At 40.5% G+C, this 17,713-nt stretch overlaps 1 protein-coding gene across 2 annotated transcripts in view; it reads left to right on the forward strand.

Moving 5' to 3' along the window:
- The window catches only part of CNTNAP5 (contactin associated protein family member 5), a 311,837-nt gene that overhangs the window by 143,649 nt on the left and 150,475 nt on the right, over positions 1 to 17,713 (forward strand). For both annotated transcript variants that reach the window (XM_030487762.1, XM_030487761.1), the window contains 3 exons: positions 5,479 to 5,682; positions 7,368 to 7,552; positions 10,770 to 10,913. In XM_030487762.1, the coding sequence (XP_030343622.1) occupies positions 5,479 to 5,682; positions 7,368 to 7,552; positions 10,770 to 10,913 (533 nt within the window). The remainder of the gene's footprint in view (positions 1 to 5,478; positions 5,683 to 7,367; positions 7,553 to 10,769; positions 10,914 to 17,713) is intronic.

Consider the following 17,713-nt stretch of genomic DNA (forward strand, 5'->3'; position numbering starts at 1 on the left):
ATTTTTGAGTATGACTGTCCCGTGCAGCATACTTTTCTGGAGGGGTCCCAGGAACACCAGCCTTGTGCTGACTTCTGGCAAATGCAGCTTTCAGTGATGACTCTTTAGTAGGGGGTATGTGGAAGCATCAGGTCTTGTAGGTCAGCAAACATTCTGCCAGGACAAAATGACAAAAAATACTGAAATATCACATTAGAGATTATCTCCTATGCGCAGTAGATGCCAAAGTGGCTAACTTAACATGTGTTTGCACTGTGCTGTTGAATGGCACAAATTACCTTCCTCCACATAGAGGTAATTTACTCCTATGAATTTATCCTCAACATCCCAACACTTCTCTGTCAAGCAAGAGAGCTTTCTTCTCTTCCCCCTCACCCCCCTTTTTCTTTTTTTTACCTTTGATTTGGCTGCCAATTAACATTGTTTCTTTCGAACATAAAACCATGTTTTTAACAGTAAAGCTGTTTCAGACACGTGAGTGTGTTTGACCCTATACCAAACGGATTGAATGATTGCATATCGCATACAGATTGAAGTTCCCGTGCAACAAGGCACTCCAAGGCTGTCAGTTCAGCTGAAATTCACAGCTATCAAACAAACATTTTTTGTTGGGTTTTTTTTTTTAACTTTCTTAAACAGAAAGTATGTATCTAAATGAAAATTTATTACATTTATTTGAAATTCCTGTAAAGACTCCACCTCAGAAAATAGGTACTGAAATAGGAAGGATTTCGTCTTGATTTGAAAACATATATTAATGTTCCCTATTCAGAAAAGGATTTACGATGAGTTAAATAGAAATTTCCATATAGAGGTATGTGTAAGCTCTCACTGTCCCTGTGCAGCAGTGGCTTCAGAAGCAGTGTGATTGTAGCAGATAACCAGATCTGCAGCAGAGGATGTGTTCAAACAAATGCCAAACCAATTGCTTTTGATGGTGGAGGTGGTGAGGAGGAATTGGAATATCTTTATATTTGGGAAAAGTCTTGTTAGCTTAGTGCTGGGAAAAAAATCTGCTGACACAATTGCTTTTATAGGGTAAGATTTGTAGCCACACTGAAGAGGCTGATCATATTCTATAACCGGTTAACAGCCCAAAATGCATCAGCAGAATCAGGTGTATGTGCAATTATCAGGCTGGGAAACCACAGGAGACACAATGATAGGGTGTGAGACAGGCTATCTTCTTCTTTTGAGATCCGAGTTCTTCACTCGCAGTTCAGGACTCTGATTTCTCATCTTTTGTGGTCATTGCTTCAGGGAATGTGATCTGATATGGTGCTTTTTCATTCAGTGATATTTTTGCTAGATCTTTTTTTCTCTCTCTTTTTTTTTTTTCCTTCCTTTTCTTTCCCCCCACCTTCCTCCATCCTCTCCTTTGTCTTCCTATGAAATAGAAAAGTACACATTGCACAGAACCACTTACCGTCTGATGGTCATTGACCAGTAGTGTTTGTAACCAACTCTGTATAATAAATACCCAAACAATTGCTTACCAAGAGGCATAGATTTGTGATAGGGATAAAGCTGTGTAGCAGGATAGTCACCTCTGAGGTGCTTATCCACAGTCATCCCTTGGATTGCATGTCTGAGAGGGGTATGGAGAAGGAAATCAGATTGCTTTAGACTCACTCAAGCTAGTAAGGCATGACTGGCCAGGAAGATTTGTTTGGACCAGGAACAGTCTTCCTTCCTCCTGCAGGGAATTAAAGCTTCTATTTGTTGATGCAAGTGCAAGACCAAAATTTCCTGTCTCAAATTACAACTGTTCATAGAGGGTATTTTTGTATTTTAGAATAGCTTTGCCAAGTATATGTTTACTTTTTCCAAAATCACTAGGAGGATTGTCTTTGTAAGTATAAATGCTATTTCTGCTTCCAGGAGCAGATTGCTGCACAAGTAAACTGCATGCTTTCACGTTGCTCCCAGCCTGGCTTCTCTCGGTATAGCTGGTCCCACAGGTTCAGCCCTGTGGTTACATGCTCCCTTTTTTTTTTTTTTTTCTTAAATAGAAATTATGAATTAACCTGGTAGTACACCTTCAACTAACTGCCTCTGTTTCTACTCACCCTCAAGCGACTTTAATGTTTTTGTCTGTGTTAGGAAAGGAAATTCAAATGGAATGACATAACCAGCACCCCTGGGGCCAGAACCTCTACTGAATTTCGGAAAAGCTTGGTGAATTGTTTCTATTTTATGAGAACTCCTTTGCCTGTTTGCAGGAGTACATATGTACTCCTGCCCCTGTACTTGCCACCGGTGAGGTCGCACGCCAAGCAGTGTATTCAGTTTCGGTCCCCTCGCTACAAGAAAGACCTTGAGGTGCTGGAGAAAGGCAATGAAAGGCAATGAAGCTGGTGAAGGGTCTAGCGCACAAGTGTTAGGAAGAGCAGCTGAGGGAATTGGAGTTGTTTAATCTGGCGAAAAGGAGGCTCAAGGGAGACCTTCTCGCTCTCTACAACTACCTTGAAAGGAAGTTGTAGCGAAGTGGAGGTTAGTCTCTTATTTCAAGCACCAAGCAAAAGGTTGTCAAGCATTGGAACAGGCTGCCCAGGGAAGTCGTCATCCCTGGAGGTTGTAGATGTGGTGTAGATGGGGGTTAGTGGTGGACTTGCAGTTCTAGGTTAATGGTTGGACTCGATGATCTTAATAAGGTCTTTTCCAGCTTAAACAATTCTGTACATATGTACAGCAGAAACATCTGTTTGACTTACTGGTCAGTGGAGAATAGAATGAAAGAACTGTCTTTTGCCTGTTACCACTTTTGATGAGTTTTATAGCCTTGTTGTTACGGACAGTGTAGAAGAGCACCCAGACTGAGTCTGTCTTCAAGGAGTGTAAGTAAATCGGTGTGCAGTACAGAATGAAACCACGTGTTGTGTTTTAGTGCGTTATTCCTACAAGGTTTCTGAAACTTGCAAAGCTTCTGATTCTTGTCCTCTTGCTGCAAGTGGATTATGGACATGCATGGACTAAATAAACAAGCCAGTTTTCTGGAGTGACTGTATTAGAATTTTGCTGTATCTTTCAATTTCTAACAGGAAGACAATGATTTGTTGTCATGCAAACTGCCACTAATGACTTTTGGCTGCCAGTGTTAGCATTTACTTGACATATTCCCATTTCTTTCAGGGCTGTTTATTGGCCAGTGTACTCTCAACTGATAATTAGTGAAGCAGAACCTTTCAGAAACAGGTTTTCCTTTGTGTTATACTCTGTAAATGTCAGTGGTAGAACTCTTCAAGAACTGTGTGTTATGCTGTGGCTTAGTCGAGAACAAGGACTGAAGTGTGAATTTAGACTGGTTGAATGCTTGGATTTTAAGAAGGAAAAGAAGAAAGGGCTGCTATTATGACAATGTTAAATCACTGCTCTGTTACATTATCTCCGTTTTTGAGAACTAGGAGGAAAATCACCTTTAACTGGAAAATGTACTGGAAATCAAAGACTAACTTCTTTATAAGCCATTTCCTAATTCCTGCCTGTGTTAAAATGAAACCATTTTTATGATAACACTTGCAATTTACTTTAAACAAATTGAAGCGTTTTATGTATCTAGGGAAAGTTCATAACAAACTATGAATTTAATTCCCTTTATAGAAACTGGCAGTCAAGGTGTCAATAGAGAGAAATCAGCAATTCTGAAGGAGCTGTTTCTGAACACCTAATTCAGAAGTAAAAAAACAGTAAAAGCAGATGGTGTGAATACTTTTGTATTCATGATACTTCCTAAGCTAGCAAATGTTCCACATATGATGCTAAACAGCATGTTATAATTCTGACATCACAGGTTAGAAGTTGGTCTTAGTTTATTCTGGAGTGAATTTTTCTCAGGTTTGAATTTCTTTGTGGTTTTATTCTCATAAGAAATAATCAGTTGCCTTCTGATTTGGAATGTAATCAGTTTTGGACTGATATAATTTCATTTCAAATTTAAATCTTGAGCTCCCTACAAAGTTTGTAAGTCTGCCATCAAACTTCTGTACAAACTGTCATTCTAACATGCAGAAGTTATTGATGGTAGTTTGCATGGTAATAAATCATTAACAGGTCTTTTATTTTTGAGCTTATAATAGTTTTAATTGCAAACCTCTTTAAAACTTGGTCCAGTTTAAAAAAAAAAAAAAGGGGGGGGGGGGAAACAATCCCTATTATTTGTGGTTTTAGAGGGGCACAAATGAAACTACCATTAATGCTTAAAAGGATAGAAGAACTCTTAAGGGAGTTTAGGTCACTTAAATCACCAACTTTAATCACAGTGTAGTTGCTCGCCTGGAAATCTTGATTGTTTTGCATATGGACCTTTCAGTTTTTAAAAGAAAATGGAAAGCTGATAGCTGTAGATTATCATTAAAACATGTGGTTCACAAACAAAGGTAGTCTGTGTTCTTTCTTCTTGGCTACTATGAACGTATTTTTTGTCTTTATGCATGATCAAAGTAGTTCTGTAGCTTAATAAACCCTTGTTCAGACTCTTCATCATCTGGTGTTCTTAATTTTTAATATTTTTCTTAACAACAGGAAATACCATTTGACAGATTTGTTATTTACAAGTGCCAAATTGCTTTTGGATAGAAATTAGAATTTATGTATGTCAGTCACACGTGTGAAGACAATGTATTAGTTAAAATGTTCTGGTTTTTTATATATATATATGTCTATAAATTTTTTTTGAAAAGTTTATTAAAATATGTTTTGCTTAAAATACTACTGTATAAAGCAAAGAGAGTACTGCAGGCTGCTGCTGCCAAAGGAAATATTAACAATTGCAACTGAAGAATTGAAAGCTTGTTTTCTATCACAGTGATTAGGTTTTAGAGGCTGGCTGAAGGGGAAAATATGTTTCTAATAGGATTTTCAAAGGTGTATAATCAGTTTAGATGCCCAGTTCCCATGAAATCCCTTCAAAAGCTTTTTGAATTGATATTTGACTATTCCTGCCAGCTTAGTCAATACGCATGCAGAAACATGCTTGATAAATGTCCATCTCAAATAAGCAGCCAACCCTCAGAGGCCAAGATGATGCTTATTTAGATGCAGAGGTGGATGCAGGCATGGCTGGCACACAGAAACAGCTCAACAGATGCTTGGAAGCTACAGAAAGTGGGGTGACAACTGAAGTGTTCAAAGTAATGAATAACATCCTGGGTGTGTTTTGAGACAAACAGTAAATGTGATAAGGGATGTTCTGAGATCTGAATATGATGGAAGGCACCTGTTCTGTTCTAAAAAGTTGAGTGAGAAAGCAGTCGTGCATGAGAGAGAGGAGAACAAGTGCAGAGGAGTTCTGCTTTTATCCTAGTGTTCCCATTCCCCATATAGAAATGGGTGAAATATGGTTGCCCAAATGCCATGTACATCCTGTGGATGTATGCTTCTGAGAAAACCTGGCTGCAAGTGATATTTGAAAAGATCCTGAAGAAGTACACTCCCTCTCCTGATGCACTCCTTTTCATTTTGCCATCTTCTTTCTCCCAGAGTCAGATATTGCAGACTTCGACGGCAGAAGTTCACTCCTCTACAGGTTCAATCAGAAGCTTATGAGCACGTTCAAAGATGTGGTCTCTTTGAAGTTCAAGAGCATGCAGGGGGATGGTGTCTTATTCCATGCAGAAGGACAGCGTGGAGACTACATTACCTTGGAACTGCAGAAAGGGAAGCTCTCCTTGCACATCAACCTGGGTAAGGGTAATTAGGATTATTGGTTCACATTTACTGTAAAAAGGATTGTCTTGGTTGCTTTTATAAATCTCTTATTTATATTAGGCAGTATGTAGAAACTCCAGCTGAGATCAACAAAACTTGCTGTGTGCCTCAAACAGCTCACAGCTTAAATACTCGTCAGAGAAGGTGGTAGGGGAAGCAAAAGAGAACAGACTTGGCTGATGTCATGCAGGACATGGTGCTTAGACTGCCAAGGCTGTTTTTAATAAAACTGGGAGATGTAGCATCTAGTAATGTACTGTATTAGCAGGGACAGATCTCGGACTAGCAATTTCAGGACACTTTAAGAAATTTGTCTAGAGCAGATAAAGCAGGCAACAGTGCAGTATCTCAGTCCACTGTTTATGATGTGGGGAATTAGAAGAAAACATAAACTAGTGGGAGCAAACTAGAGGTACTAAAACAGAATTCATAGATATTTTTTCTGCATTTTTCCCCTCGTGCCTAATTATGTTTGTTTTAAATGTCAGTAACAATTTTCCACAGCTCTTGGATTTCATTTTTACGTAAGCTCATTAATTGTTTAGGCTCCAACTAGTATTTTCTTTCTTTCTGTTTGTTTAGTTCATCCAAGCATAGAAATGAAAATGCAGCATTTTTCCGATTTGGTGTTTGGATGTTACTTGAACCAAGTAGCTACATCCCAAGCCTCTGAATGTCTCCATTGATTTGTCTTCCTCTTACAAATGTTTCATACTAGGATAAGAGAATAGTATAGTTAAATACACTGTGTTACTTCTTCCAAAGAGATGCTATTGTGAATACACATGCTCAGAGATGAGATTTTTTTTTTTTTCAGAGTAGCTCCAAATGTACAGATTTTAAACATTTCAAGTGCTCTGTGTTCATTCATATGCCATGGGCAAGGGTTTTAATGTCTGCTCTTGAATCTGCTTGCATCTTGCCAGACGGTTTTGGAGCATGTGTTATCTCCATTCTGCTGCAATAGAAAAAAGGACACATACTCCTTTCCAGGAGAGGCTCAGAAGTGCTCAGACATGTAGCCAGCTGGAAAACAGAAGAGTTCTTGAAATTGCCAGGGTTAGAGCCTAAATATTTTTATGACTCTTGATCTAACCTCTTGGAGATTTAGGCCAGGTTTAAGAATCTTTTTGAGCTGAACAAAACACTTGTATTCATGTTGCTTCACTGACTTGTGGCTTTTTTTTTCTCTGAAAATGGACATGTGCAATTTTCTTGTTAAAATACACAAATCACATAGTTGAAACAGAAGCGTCGGGAGTGGTCTGTTAGTGTGAGTGAATAGACAGGAGATTTTTGTGCAGCCTGAAGGGAGGTGTTAAAACACCAGGGCCTCAAATGCATAATAGAACCAAGGGCACAGGCAGAGCAGCCGTCCCCTGCTTGCTGCAATGTGGGGAGCAGCATCAGGAAAACCTCTTGGTTCACCACAGGAATTTCAGAGGGAAAAAAATGTATGTATGTGTTCATGTGTGTATACAGACATATATAAGTAAGAGGACCAAAGAATCTAAAGCAAGTTTTGACAAGGGTTTGTTTCTGATGGGCAGAGCATCAGTTTGCATCTAAGAGCACTGTTCTGTGCTTCTCTTGAGTCCCCATGCTTCAGTTAAGGGTCTCGAGGTAACTCTGGTGTCTTCTGCCTGTCTCTGCCCTTTCAGGGGACTCCAACCTGCACTTCAGTAACAGTCACACATCCGTCACCCTGAGCAGCCTCCTGGATGACCAGCACTGGCACTCAGTTCTCATAGAGCGCTTCAACAAGCAAGTAAACTTCACGGTGGACAAGCACACCCAGCATTTCCGAACGAAGGGGGATTCAGATCACTTGGATATTGATTATGAGGTGTGTGAAGGACCTTAGGTTATAAGATGGGAGAAGAGGCTGAATAGGTATAAAATGAATGTGATGAAAAACAACCACCCTCTGAGCTGTCTCTTTCAGCAAAGATCTTTTCTTTATTTAATAGTTCATTCCAAGAGAGCTCCTTTTATAGTTAACAAATATAAGGCTATGTCAGTGCAACTCTGTATATGATAGTCTCAGAAAATGGCCAGTCTCTGGGCAAATACACATTAGATTATGCTTACACTTCAAAGTACGGCAGAGCTTGAGGTAAACTAAAAGATATAGCCTGGGTTCTAGTTAAATCTTCAGGGAGCAACTGCACTTATCTGTAGGGAGAGGTGCTGTGCTACCATCTCCAATATGATTTTAATGAGATCATTGTGTACCATCCATGCATCCAATTGGCATGACCATAGGGATACCAGCTCTGAGTTGTGCTTCTATCCAGCCACCACCTGCTTGGATTACATCTCTTCACATAGAGATGAGCAGGTAAAGACCACTGTCTTCCCATTCGGAATGGGAGACCCTGAACATGACTGTCAAGACAACTAGCTCTGACCCAGGTCCCTTCACATCTAGGGTTGTGATGCAGAGCATCCCGGTCTAGGGAGCCAGAGCAGCTCAGCCAAGGGAGGACTGAGCAGAGAAACAACCTGCCTGCCCATCAAACCTGAGGCTGGTGTGCTCCCCTGTGATGAGGCCAAGGTGTGGCAGAGTGCAGTTCATATCACTTCAGCATTTCAGTGCTTATGGCCAATAGGCAGTAGAAAAACACCTTAAAAAACTTTTATATCATCATATCTTTATGCAAGTCAGCTCCTCATCCATCCCCCTTAACCAATGCACACCTGTATGTGAATTTCCCATGCTCATTTTTATCCCCATGCACTTGTCAACTGAGTCTTGCTAGGCCACGAGGCACAGGGTCATGCTTGCACAGTCAGAGCCATCACCCTGTCTGGATGTGTTGAGCTGGCATGGTTCATTGCTTAAGAAACCACAAATTTCCCCTCTGCACTTTGGATTCATTTCTCTGGAAAGGATCAATTCCCAGCATGCCCAAGGGACAACAGCAGACAGCACAGCAGTGGCAGGTGCCTGCTCTCTGCTCTTCCCATGTTCCAGCTAAAATTCCCTTCTTTGCATTTCACAAAGCAGGGTGGAGAGAATGGTACCTGTCCCCTGGCACTGCTCTACCAAATCACGAGTACATTTATTAAGGACAGCACATTTGAGCAGTGAGATTCTGGAACAGGTTCAGACTGAACTAGCAAGGGTGAAAACTGTAACTGCTTTTAAGATGGAGTTGAGAAAAGCCATCTTTAAGTCGTCAGTTTTCCTAATTTCAAAGTAATACAATTCCTTGCTTCCAGATACAAGAGCGATGCCAGTTAGGGAAAATTCAAGCTCCAATGTAATTTGCAGACAATTTTTCCAGATGTTCCAAAACAGGGAACATGGTACAGAAGATCTTCAGCTGATGTAAATCGGTATCACCACTGACCTCTGTGGCACTCAGTCCTGGCCCCTAGTGCTTATTTTTTCACACAGTGTATTTTCTTTCCATTTGCACTGAGGCAATCTTTCAAGTGAACATTACAGCAATACAGTCTACTGAAAGTTTATCTCAGCACACTTTAGGGATTAAAGGCCTTGCTGAGGGTAATAAAACTATTAGTTTGGTAATTAAAATTATTACCAATCACAAAGGAAACTGTTTTCTTAATAATGCAGTGGTATAATTGATATTGATTTTTCTTTTGGTTTTGAAACCCAGTACACAGTCCCTAAGCAGGAGACTGAATGAATAGAACAGGAAAGAAGGAAAGTCTGGTGTGTTAAGGAAGAACTAATGATTCTTACTCAAAAAAACCCCATTGCTACCACATAAGCCCTTATGCCAATAACAAACCTGCAAGTGATGTAAAGTAGGAGTCTGTTCACTATTTCTCTGAAGTCATCAATTAGGACAACTGAGATGCAAGTTCATTAAGGACTTCTTTTCAAGGAAGTGCTTTCAGGGTTATCCAGAGAGCTTTCATTTGCTTATGTATCCCAGCGTGTTAGTTGGAGTGGAAGTTAAAAAATTCCAAATTGCCCTTTATTTTTGTAATAATGAGCTGAGGTGAGCCATTAGGAATGACAGAGGAATAAGGCTGACCAGGTTCCAGCAGTCTTCAGCGCGTAAGCGGTGCCGCACAGCAGTACATGCCCTTGCTGCAGTGGATGCTGCAGGATTGCAGCGCAGCTCCTGATGCACTGGAAGCACTGCGAAGGGTGGTGGCTGCAGGATCCCAGCTTGTACTCTAACACTCACAATGCTGATGGCTGCAATGGTAAAATGAATAAAAACTCAGTGGTACCACCAGTAAGACTTTGCCAAAAAGGCCAGTGGAGCTTATTAGAAATCTGTCATCTAAAATAATTATGCTCCAATGATTTTGGAAGGCTTTTTTTTCTTAGGCTCTTTGTTCTTCCAGGGCTTTCAGCCCTCCATTAAGTGACAGGCTGTAATCTGCACGATACTAACATCTTTCAGTACTCATACAACAGCACAGCAGGTTTTTTCAAATGTGTAGCTTGCAGAACTTCTCCATTACACTGCTCAGTCGCATATACCATGTGCATGTACTGGAAAGACCAAACCACAGGGAAATTTAGGGAAAACGATTGCAAAGTGCAAATGGGGTAGTTTGTGTGTGTGATACTACACTCCACTGTCTGAAATCAGAACTGTTCAGATACATGCTTTGTGGAAAGAGGTGACTCCAGCTCAAGGCAATTCCAGTCCTCTGTGGGCGGGAAGAGTTTATTCCCCCATTGCTCAACAATTCCTGGCCGCCGTGGTCTGCTGCTAGGTGGCAACTTCCAGGCTGGTGGGGGCTATGGACTGGAGACCATTTGAACGTAACCCTGTGATTTGGGGAAGGGGGGGCTGGTGGTACTAGGCTGGTGAAGTGGTGTGTCAAGGCTCTTTAAAGTTGTTTCCAAATTAGTGAGCTGTCTGTGGCAGCAGCATTTCTCCAACAGCTGTAATGCTGTGTGGCCTGTAATTCCCCTGTTGGGCAGCCAGGTTCTGCTTCGTGCTCCAAGATGATTCTGTTAATGTGACTTGGTTCTTAGATAATATCCCAGCTGGTTGCATGGAGCGGGGCTCTGCCCTCTTGCATTTAGGGTGATAACTAAATACTGTTGTTATTCTTTCCAAAAGCTCAGTTTTGGAGGGATTCCTGTCCCAGGGAAACCAGGAACCTTTCAGAGGAAAAATTTCCATGGATGCATTGAGAACCTTTATTACAATGGAGTCAATATAATTGACCTAGCAAAAAGGCGCAAACCTCAGATCTATACTGTGGTAAGAGACAATAATGTATGCTTGCTTTTTTACTTCCATAATGTTGGTGCTGCTGGGTGCACTGAATGAGTGGAGTTCAGATTTAGTTAGCTATGGGCATAATTATCTTCTTAAAATGATATTGCTGAGGCTAACATCAGCCAGCACTGACTGCTGTGGTGGGAGTTATTGAAAAACACATGTGGAAATCAATACATTTCTCTGACTTTCCAGGTGTATTAGAATTTGCGTGGAGAAACTTTTGAATTCCTTCCCCAAGATTAAAATTTGTCTTTTTGGTGGCATGATGGAATTCATAGACACTTTTTTTTTTTCCCCCCCTGGTTAACTCAGATAAAAATCTTATTTTCTGAACAACTGTCCATCACTGTTGTGTAGTACAGTAGTAGCAAAATTCTATTCTGCTATTTGAGTTGGTATTATAGAGAAGAATAAATGTTTGTTTTAGTATCGGAAATAATTTCCTTTGTGCTGCCCCTTATATTCAGTGTATTGGCAGTTCTGAGAACCACTGACTTGGCACTGGTGTCTCTAAATGTGCGCTGGTAGAGGTAAAGCAAAAGAAACTATGGTCTTATCCAGCCTGCTAACATAAAACATAAATATAAATTCAAATCACAACAATGTCCTAAAATTACAGATATATTTAAATATATCATGAGCAAAATAAAGAACATTTTATTTCATAAGAAGAGAGAACAGTACACTCCCCTGCAGCCTTGACAAATTGTAAATAATTCAGTGCTTTGTTTAGCTTGTGCTTCATTCCTGCACTGTACTTTGATATATGCCTTTTGGCTAATACTGTGTCTTTGGAGAACGTGGAGGTGAAACTGCTTCTCTAGTTTGTAGTAATGTGTATGAACAGACTGAAGAAGCAACAAAGCAAGCCAGAAAACCACAAGAAGTCCTTCCTTTTCTCAATTTTCCTGACTGGGGTGAGGTTGAATATACTGGGAAATGGAAAATGGAAAGGTGAGAAGTCCCACATTGTGTTGCTGGCAGTCAGGACTCCCTCAAGGATGCTCACCTAGCCTGGGACTGGAGAATTTGCTTAAATAACCTCAAGTTTGATTATTCTGACTCAGGACTCTAAGGCACAAATCTTACGAACTGTGTTACACTGATCTCCGTCTCAACTTACTTTCTAAGGGGAGTAAAGTGCCCTGGTCTGCTTCTTAGGTCATTAAACGGTTGTTTTGCCAGCTGGGTAATAGGAAGGCCTTCTTATAGGGGAGAAGAAAAACTTTGTAATGCACTTTTTCTCTGAAGGATATTATCTGGGCTAACGTGGCCACAAGCAATGAAACTGTTATCACAATACTGGATTCAGCCGATGCTAGATTGAAGTTCTAGAAATCTTGCTCCTTTCATCAATTTAAGGTAGCAGGGATGTGCCCCCATTGTTCAGTCTGCCTCACAGAAGTGATGGTTTTAATGCAATAGTTTTCAAAGGCTGGCTGCTAACTGCATTTTGCAAGATTTATGAACTGCTAGGTGCTGTGTCTGTGACACTTGTGTATGCAAAGTGTGTGGAAAGGTTGCCACACTCATAACGCCTCAGAATCTTACATGCACATCCTTCTATAGGAAACAGACCCCGTAAATCTGTTGTTTTCCGACATCCTTTCCATCACAGCTATTTATCTCCTCCAACAACTCTCGGGTACTTCCAGCTTTCACAGGCTGATCTCCCTCTCCCATCTTCCTGCTCTTCTCCACTCCTTAGCAATTTACTTGCTCAAATTAAAATAACTTGTTCTTACTAAATGTAGTCTTTTGCCTGCCAGACTTCTGCACTAAATGCTTTTACTCAAAGTTCATTTAGAATCTATATCCCCAGGTAGCTTCAAGCTTCTTCGCGTCTTTGTAGTTGCTAAGGTTGTCTGGAGCGGAAATGCATAAGAGGAACAGCACAGAAGAATAATTAAATATAGCAGGCGCTGGGAACCACTTCTTCCAAGAACATGTTGTGTACTTGTGTTCCCTCCCCACAAACTGGAGATCAGCAGAGATGGTTCTGCATTGTTAGTCCCCAAAATACCTTTGTCTTCTAACAAAATATATTTGAGGACAAACTGGCCAATTTGGGATTAGAAAGCCATTGCTGCTCAGAGACCTTATTTTTTTTTGCCTCCAAAAGAAAGGCAGACTGTAACACTCAGTCTCTGCTTCATTCTCTGTGCTTTTGTGAATGTTGACACAGTCAGTGAGTCAAACTTATGGGTTTTTACACCCATCAACTTTGTTTTTTTACTGTTGGCGTCTTTCACACAAGCAGGAGAATGATACAGCTTTGGAGGTATAGATTTCCTCTTATGTAGTTCCTCATCCATATAAATAATGGTCCCAAACGAGCTGCATTTAAAGTCAGAGAAAGAAACTACAGGTTGTCAATAACAGAGAACTGTGCTATGTATCATACTCTTGGGTGGTGGCTGTGATTATCATTCCGCCTGTTCTTTTCTTTAACTCATTTGCAGTTGTCAGACTTGCAGTAAATCCCCTTAAGAAGACATCTCTGGATAATGAGGCAGCCTGTGTCTTTGAACTGAAACTTGCCTTCAGAATTCCATTTTTATATTGCCTGATACTTAACCTCTACATGTGGTAGCCCTATCTATTTGGACAGTCTATCCTGTTCTGTTGGGTTTTGTGATTTCCACCCCCCCCCCCCCCCCCCCCATATCATTGAGTGTGGAGAAATGATGGGAGATCTTTTGTTTGCCCTCCAAAGTGATTACTGCTTTTAACTGCAAGAGGTTATGAGAAGGTAAATTTCTGTAATTACCACTGTCATGGTTCATAGGGCTGAACCATTGGGAAACCTCAGAAAATGCCTTAAAATAATTAATCTGAAGATGAACCATATTTGCTAGCTGTCTTCTCAGCACAAAAGAAGTGCAGACTGCCCATTATGAGAAATTGTACAGCAGTTACGTTGCTTGGGCAAGTAGTTATGGGCAGGGAAATATGCTAGTAGGAGCCACGTTTACAAGAAGCAGAAGGGGAATCGTACTTCACAGAAGGATATTTGTCCTGTTGATATCTGTGACGATGAAGTCCTTGTTGAAGTTTTTTTTGCTTGTTAAGAGTGTATGTAGATGCAGGAGGAGATGGGACAAGATGAGAAGAGAAATCCATTGAGAACTGCTAAATACATCTCACTGAAGGAGTACTGAAGATAAAAATAGCTATAACATCGTGAAAATAGCTATAGTATCCTGGCCACCAGTGCTTACTTGCTGCTAGATTCAGATGCACCTTTAGAAACTGTTCTAATGTGATTTGTGGCCAAGGTCTTAAGTGTTTCTATGTGTCACAAGTTTGTGATGGCAAAAGAAGCCGCTGTCTAGCTGAAGAAGAGAAATGACGAGGTTACAAAAAAATGCTGTGTTTGATCTTCTCAGTGCTCCACCCTACGTACTCACTCAAACTGGTGAAAACTCTATCCCGCTTTCCTTTCTATTACCTTTGGCTAATAAGAATTGTGGTTGTATGTTTATTTCACAAAGCAAACCCTGCAGTGACTTGAGAGGAACGCAGGGTATTTGTGAAGTTGAATTTGTCAGCCCTCAGATATGCTTAAATTTCTACATTGGCCTGCCATGTGAAGTCTGGGAGTGACAGTTCAGCACGGTAAGGAATGTGGTGACACGTAAATGCATCACTGTAGTGCCTCAAGGAAATAACCAATTGCCAGCATCAAAGAGCAAGGAAAGATATCTAGTGACAGGAGGATGTAAACTAATAATTCATTCTCTTTATAGAGAATCCAAACATGCTATTTTATTAAGCTGACTTGTGATACCTTCATCTTGAGAAGAGTTTACCTGTCTACGCATGTCTCATTCTACCAAAGTGCTATTGCAAGTGTTGATATATCTGTGAATATCAGGCTGGTAATTTGTGAAGGCCTCTACTAGAGTTTAGAGAACCAGGAGTTAGATACATTTTTCATTGTTTGCACTGCAATCAGATTACAAGAATCATAAATAAAATATGTTGTAACTATTTAGTGACAACTTCCTATAGGTCTAAGTTGGATTAATTTAAAACTTCTGTGCAATTATTTAATGAAAGAGTGAGTCACACACAAACTGAATTTATGTTCTTTAGCTAAAACATGTGAACTCAAATTCCAGAAATAGTTGGTTCCTGTAAAAAAATAGCTTTTTATGTCATCTTCTGTCTTCCTGTCTGCTCTCTGGGTCTTCAGATGAGTCTCCTTCACATCCTAACTGCAGTATGAAATAGTAAGAAAGTTTACACAGAATAAATTTTAAGGTCCCATTTTATTGTTGTTGAATGGTGTAGCAGGCTTCTTTTGAAAGAAATTGAATGTGTCACCTCAATCAAGGTTTTGAAAGTATTTAAATGCAGTTTTTCTCTTGAATTCAGTTGGCATTGTCTACAATTCTAAAGACTTTCACTCTGTAAATATTTAATCCAGCATATAGCTGCAATAATAAACTCTTCTTTCCTTGATGTAAAAGTTTTGTGTTACAATTTTGATAGTTGTGATGACCACAAGGGAAGCAAGTCTTTCAGTGAGAGAGACCTTTTTTTTTTTTAATAAGACTAGTTCCCATGCAGGAAAAACAATGACACGTTTTTGAGCAAAGAAGGCCTTTTTGAGAGTCATCAGTATTCAGCAAATTACAGGTTAGAAACAATAGTTCAGAGTTTAATTTATTACATTATCTGGGTAGTCAAATTGAGTGAATAGGATAGTTAGTACCTACTGAGCAGAGGAGGATGTTTCAGGGTGGGCGGTGGTAAGGTTGTTAGTCTCTGTAGGAGAGCAAGAGAGATGGCTAATTACTGCCATAGGAGTTGCCAGGGGATAAGGAAAATGGGGAAGAATGTAATTTGCTGTAAAGCCAAGGCTTAAATGTCTTTTTTTTTGGAAAGGGACAACCTGACCCCGTCACAGTCAAGACTCAATACCCCAGAGTTTGTGCAGTTCATACATACCACTTGGGCTGGGGTTGTGCTATGATACACAGATAATCAGAATTTAAAAGAGAAAAATATAACAAAGAAAAGTAACACACACACACAGAAATATGCTGATAAGGGTTGCTTTCTATGCACTTTTCTGTTTTAAGGTAGATGTGGCTCTGTTTTCATAATAATAATAAAATCAAATCTCCTTGCAGCTGTGGTTTGTTCCAGGTAATAAAACCTAATAAGCTGTAGATCAGTTTACCTTGAACTCAAACGAAAATAGAGCTTGGATTGTGCTAATTTTCCAGTTTAATCTAAGACATCTATCTTACCCACTTCTGGCAAGGTGAATTTGAAAGGCTGGCTTCATTCCTGCTCGTTGTTCAAAGGAGGAGGGTGTATTGGTCTGGCTGAGATGGAGTTAATTTCCCCAGAGCAGCCTTTATATTGTTATGCTTTGATTGGTAGCTAGAAAGTGTTTTGGCTACTGCTGGGCAGCACTCCCACAGCATCGAGGCTGTCTCTCCAACATTCCCCCTCACCAGTAGGCTGGGGGTGGGCAAGATCTTGGGTGGGGACGCAGCCAGGACAGCTGACCCAAACTGACCAAAGGGATATTCCATACCATATGACATCTGCTCAGCAATAAAAGCTAAGAGAAAGGAGGAGGGGGGGGCACATTCATTATTGTGACGTTTGTCTTCTGGAACAACTGCTACGCGTACTGAAGCCCTACTTCCCGGTAAGTAGCTGGACAATAACTGCTGATGGGAAGTGCACAGTCTTTGCTCTGCTTTATTAAACTGCCTTTATCTTAACCCATGAGGTTTTTTTCCATCTTATTTTCTCCCTCACCTTCCTGTTGAAGAGGGGAGCGATAGAGCAGGTTGGTGGGCATCTGGTGTCCAAGCCCACCACAGAGGGAAAAAATTATTAAGTGGTCTGTATTTTTCTTGTGAGTCCTCCTGTCCTTTGTTTCTTCTTTTCCTGTCTCTCTGAGGAATATATGTATGATTTTCCAAATTAGCTCTGTATTTAGAATGTATTTAGAATTTGCTCCAATCTTTTGTCAGCAACTCTTAGCTATTGTACTTCCAAGTTGAGAGGAGGGCCACAAGGATGATAAGGGGGCTGGAGCACCACCCGTATGAAGGCAGGCTGAGGAAGTTGGGGCTGTTCAGCCTGGAGAAAAGAAGGCTGCGTGGAGACCTCATAGCAGCCTTCCAATATCAGCCTACAAGGATATCGGGGAGGGTCTCTTCATCAGGGACTGTAGCAATAGGACAAGGGGTAATGGGTTTAAACTTAAACAGGGGAAGTTCAGTATAGGTATAAGGAAGTTCTTTACTGTGAGGGTGGTGAGGCACTGGAACACGTTGCCCAAAGTGGTAAATGCTCCTTCCCTGGCAGTGTTCAAGGCCAGGTTAGACAGAGCCTTGGGCGACATGGTCTAGTGCGAGAAGTCCCTGCCCATGGCAGGGAGTTTGGAACTGGATGATCTTAATGTCCTTTCCAACCCTAACCATTCTATGATTCTATGATTCTGTATGATGAAACAATAATGTGAGCATTACTGTGAGCATAAGAATGGTAAAATGCTTCACTTTTGTCCAGTGACATAGCTTAGGAGTCAGTGGTAAGGAACATCCAGAAATATCTAGCCAAGCATCCCTGATTCTGTCACAGTCACAATATTTTAGTTTTTTCAAAGCTTTCTTTTTTAATATTTTTTTTTTCACATAGAAACATTGTCTTAATATAAACAACTTAAGTCAATATGATAAATAGTTAGCATTTTATTGACATACGTGATACCTGGAGTGAGAGAAGATGGGGCAGTTCTCTATCAC

This window comes from Strigops habroptila, chromosome 5, assembly GCF_004027225.2.
Source record: "Strigops habroptila isolate Jane chromosome 5, bStrHab1.2.pri, whole genome shotgun sequence".
Lineage (NCBI taxonomy): Eukaryota > Metazoa > Chordata > Aves > Psittaciformes > Psittacidae > Strigops > Strigops habroptila.